This window comes from Octopus bimaculoides, chromosome 3 (genome assembly GCF_001194135.2).
Source record: "Octopus bimaculoides isolate UCB-OBI-ISO-001 chromosome 3, ASM119413v2, whole genome shotgun sequence".
Classification (NCBI taxonomy): domain Eukaryota; kingdom Metazoa; phylum Mollusca; class Cephalopoda; order Octopoda; family Octopodidae; genus Octopus; species Octopus bimaculoides.
In genome coordinates this window covers 71,645,907-71,649,306 of record NC_068983.1, presented here as the reverse complement: position 1 = coordinate 71,649,306, position 3,400 = coordinate 71,645,907, and the positions used below count along the sequence as shown (strand labels likewise).

The 3,400-nt window shown below is 35.1% G+C and overlaps 1 protein-coding gene across 2 annotated transcripts in view; it reads left to right on the top strand.

Annotated features, from left to right (window-relative positions):
- The first annotated feature begins 200 nt into the window (after nucleotides 1–200).
- LOC106868056 (fibrinogen-like protein 1) overlaps nucleotides 201–3,400 on the top strand; it is a 65,481-nt gene continuing 62,281 nt past the window's right edge. For both annotated transcript variants that reach the window (XM_014913167.2, XM_014913166.2), the window contains exon 1: nucleotides 201–1,756. In XM_014913167.2, coding sequence (XP_014768653.1) covers nucleotides 1,465–1,756 — 292 coding nt within the window. In that variant the 5' untranslated portion in view covers nucleotides 201–1,464. The remainder of the gene's footprint in view (nucleotides 1,757–3,400) is intronic.

The following is a 3,400-nucleotide window of genomic DNA, read 5'->3' as shown; positions in this document are numbered from 1 at the left end:
ATATATATATATATATATATATACACACACACACACACACATACACTACACACACACACACACACGAATGTACATAGTGAGGGAGAAAGAGGGGGAAATGGAAAGAAGAGGAGGAGTCTGATGAAATGTACGTTACATTTATTGGTTGTAAAGGAAGTCTTTAGCCCCTTACCAGGTGGGTAGGTCTTTTAACAGGGCATTGGGTAGTTGGTTAAATGACAGTCGCAAGGTGGGTACATTATTGAAAACAAATAATTGTCTGACAGAAACTTGAAGCACAACCTCAGTTATCCTTGGAAAGAACAATGTTTTCTTGGTTTAACATCGTCTATGTTTGGTGAATTTTATCTCACAGGAACTTTATTGCCATCGCGAACTATGTTCATGAAGGAAAAATAGAAAGAAACTTTCGAATGTGATAAAACGTGACTTTTTAATTAGAATCATCGACGTACATAAAGTAAAAATAGATCAATTACAACGACGTGGTGCCACAATATATAATTATGATAGTAAATGCTTTTTCATAAAAGCTCAAAGAATTTCCTTCTGAATGAACTCTTTTGATATTTCGGGCTAAAATTCTGAATTCAAATACCAGGAGAGTAACAAACAATGCAGTTCTGGCAAAATACAATGTCCTTGGAATAATCCTTATTCAAACGACTATCAAAGATTTTCAATTTGTTGCTTTAACAAAATAAGATTATTCTCCAGCTGAAGAATTCTATTTAATTACTTCTTAAACGATACGTTCCTCAAATTATAGTTTGAATGGGAGATGACGAAATCTAATTAGCATCATAATGAAATGATACTTTGAGCGATTATTACCTTTCTTAAATTACGAGCTTTCAGTTTTACCTAAACAAATACAGTTTTTCCAAGGAAAAATTTGAAACAACAACAACAACAAAAGGTCTACTGTCTAATGTCCCTGTTGCCCTTATTTATTATACTTCTATTTTGTTTTAATAATTGCTATGAACTGATCAATTAAAACTATACCAAAAAGACATTTTTCTGGATGGAAAAACCTGATGAAAAACCAAAGATTTATCTTTATGAAAATTTACCTATGTGGCTAAGTGCAAAGTCTCTGGATGATCTCTAAATTATATTGAAAACAAATTTTCATAAGGTGTGTTTGACTAGCTTCGTTAACTACTCAAATGAATGGAGGAGAAAGGAAAAAAGAAGTGTATGTTACGTTTTAGGCCTCAAACAAATCTCCATGGCATCGTGTAATATGAATGACGTTAATCAAGACAAAAGATTTTGAAAACTTTTAAACAAAAGCACCAATAACATTATTGATAAACGAATTTCGGTACTGAGATTTCTTAAGCTGCTAATTCCCCAATAATTTACTGAGAAACGTATGACTCTAAAGCTATTAACTAAACACAAGATACACATAAGAACAACATAACAAGCAACCGACATTTGAACGACGGCAATAAAATGTACCGTTTTCTGTGGTGGGTAACCTTTACAGTATATATCTTAACATCCACAGGAGGAAGCCAGTATGTGAGAGGGGTGTTAGACCGTCGACCACGCAACGTCGTCAGTATAGGGCAACTAGTTGACGTTATCGCAGAAGCTGTAGAAGTACGACTTCGTGTTTACTTCAATGTACTCGATACAATTTTAGAAAACCACACAGGACTCGTCGAACATCGTCTTATAGCTGATTTAACCAGAATGGAAGCAAAACTGGATAACCAGACAAGTTTACTTACAAAGCCTCAAGGTAGGTTACAAAGATTAAATTCAATCTTAAATGTCTGAGCGAGATGTGCGTGTGTGAGTGTGTACGTTTTTTCAATGAGCCATTTTAAACGCATAGATATATGTATATGTGCATGTATGTGTATTGTATGTGAATGTATGTGTGTATGTATGTATGTATGTGTGTGTGTGTGTGTGTGTGTGTGTGTGTGTGTGTGTGTGTGTGTGTGTGTCAGTGAGTGTATGGGTGTGTGTCAGTGAGTGTATGGGTGTGTATTCTTTCAAACTGATGATCTATCTTCCCGCTATTCTGACTTTTGATTGCACACCGTCTAAATGAACGCAAACAAGTAAAAAGCTTCAAATAGCGACTTAACGAATTATCACACAACACACAATACATGCGCGCGCATATACACACATACTAACTCACACCCATACTAACACACACACATACTAACACGCGCACACACACACGCACACACACACACACACACACACACACACACACACACACACACACACACACACACACACACACACACACACACGCATATATACTAGTGAGTAAACAAACAGAAGTAGAATTTAACACATTTGGTACGAGTTACATGTTTGACTGAACTCCAGATTACTTGAAGTTTCTGAGCTGTAGAACAAGTCAACCTCATCTGATAATGTAAATGTGTTCTATGCCCGCAAAAACTTCAGTAATGTGGAGTTGATTCAAAGTGTTATTAGATAAATGTATGTATGTGTGTGTGTGTGTATGTGTGTGTGTGTGTGCGTGCGCGCGCGTATACATGTAGACATACTTATTTAAAGAATAAATAATGACACCTGCTGGTTGAGATCGTGCTTTTCCTTAAAATTTTATAATGTCGTGGTTGATTTGTAGAAGTTTAGTCCTGATCCAGAAGACACATCCTGATCAAAAGAACCCTAGCCTCAATAATCCCGTTTCAATTCTAACTGTGTACAATGGACTACATTTTACATTGCGTCCTTCATAATTTTAAGGGGATGGGATATGATATGAGGGAGACTTGTGCAGCCATTTCTCGAGAGAAGAGCAACAATTGAGCGACTTACACGTTGTCATAGAGTAAGTTTATATGACACATTGTTCAATGGTTTCGCCAAATGGTACAACGAAAATATGGAATATGTTTCTGAAGATATTTTGATGTTTAGGGTTACTGAAAATCTATGAATAATTCAATGTTAATTCTGTACCGAGGTAGTGGCTTTCTGTCAATAAACTATTTGAAGCCACGCTCTACACTTTTTATAATACCTCCGACGACTATAACAAGAACTTTATTTTTATCTGTACGTAGTAGCACCGCCTGATATTTTTATTTTTCGCAGCCCAAATAAAAATACTTGATATTTGTATCTTAGTGACGTATGAAACCTACATTGAGGTATGGAATGCCTTGCAATAGACAATTACTCACCCACCCCGTATATGTATATACATACATACATACATACATACATACATACATATATATATATATATATATATGAGCTTTTAAATAAGTTCTCCACCAATAATGGTGCTTTCATACCGATGGGCTTGGTAAAAATTGTTAATTGTTAATTGATTTATTAATTAATAAATTGATAATCCTTTACCCTTTTAATTTGTTTATATATATAT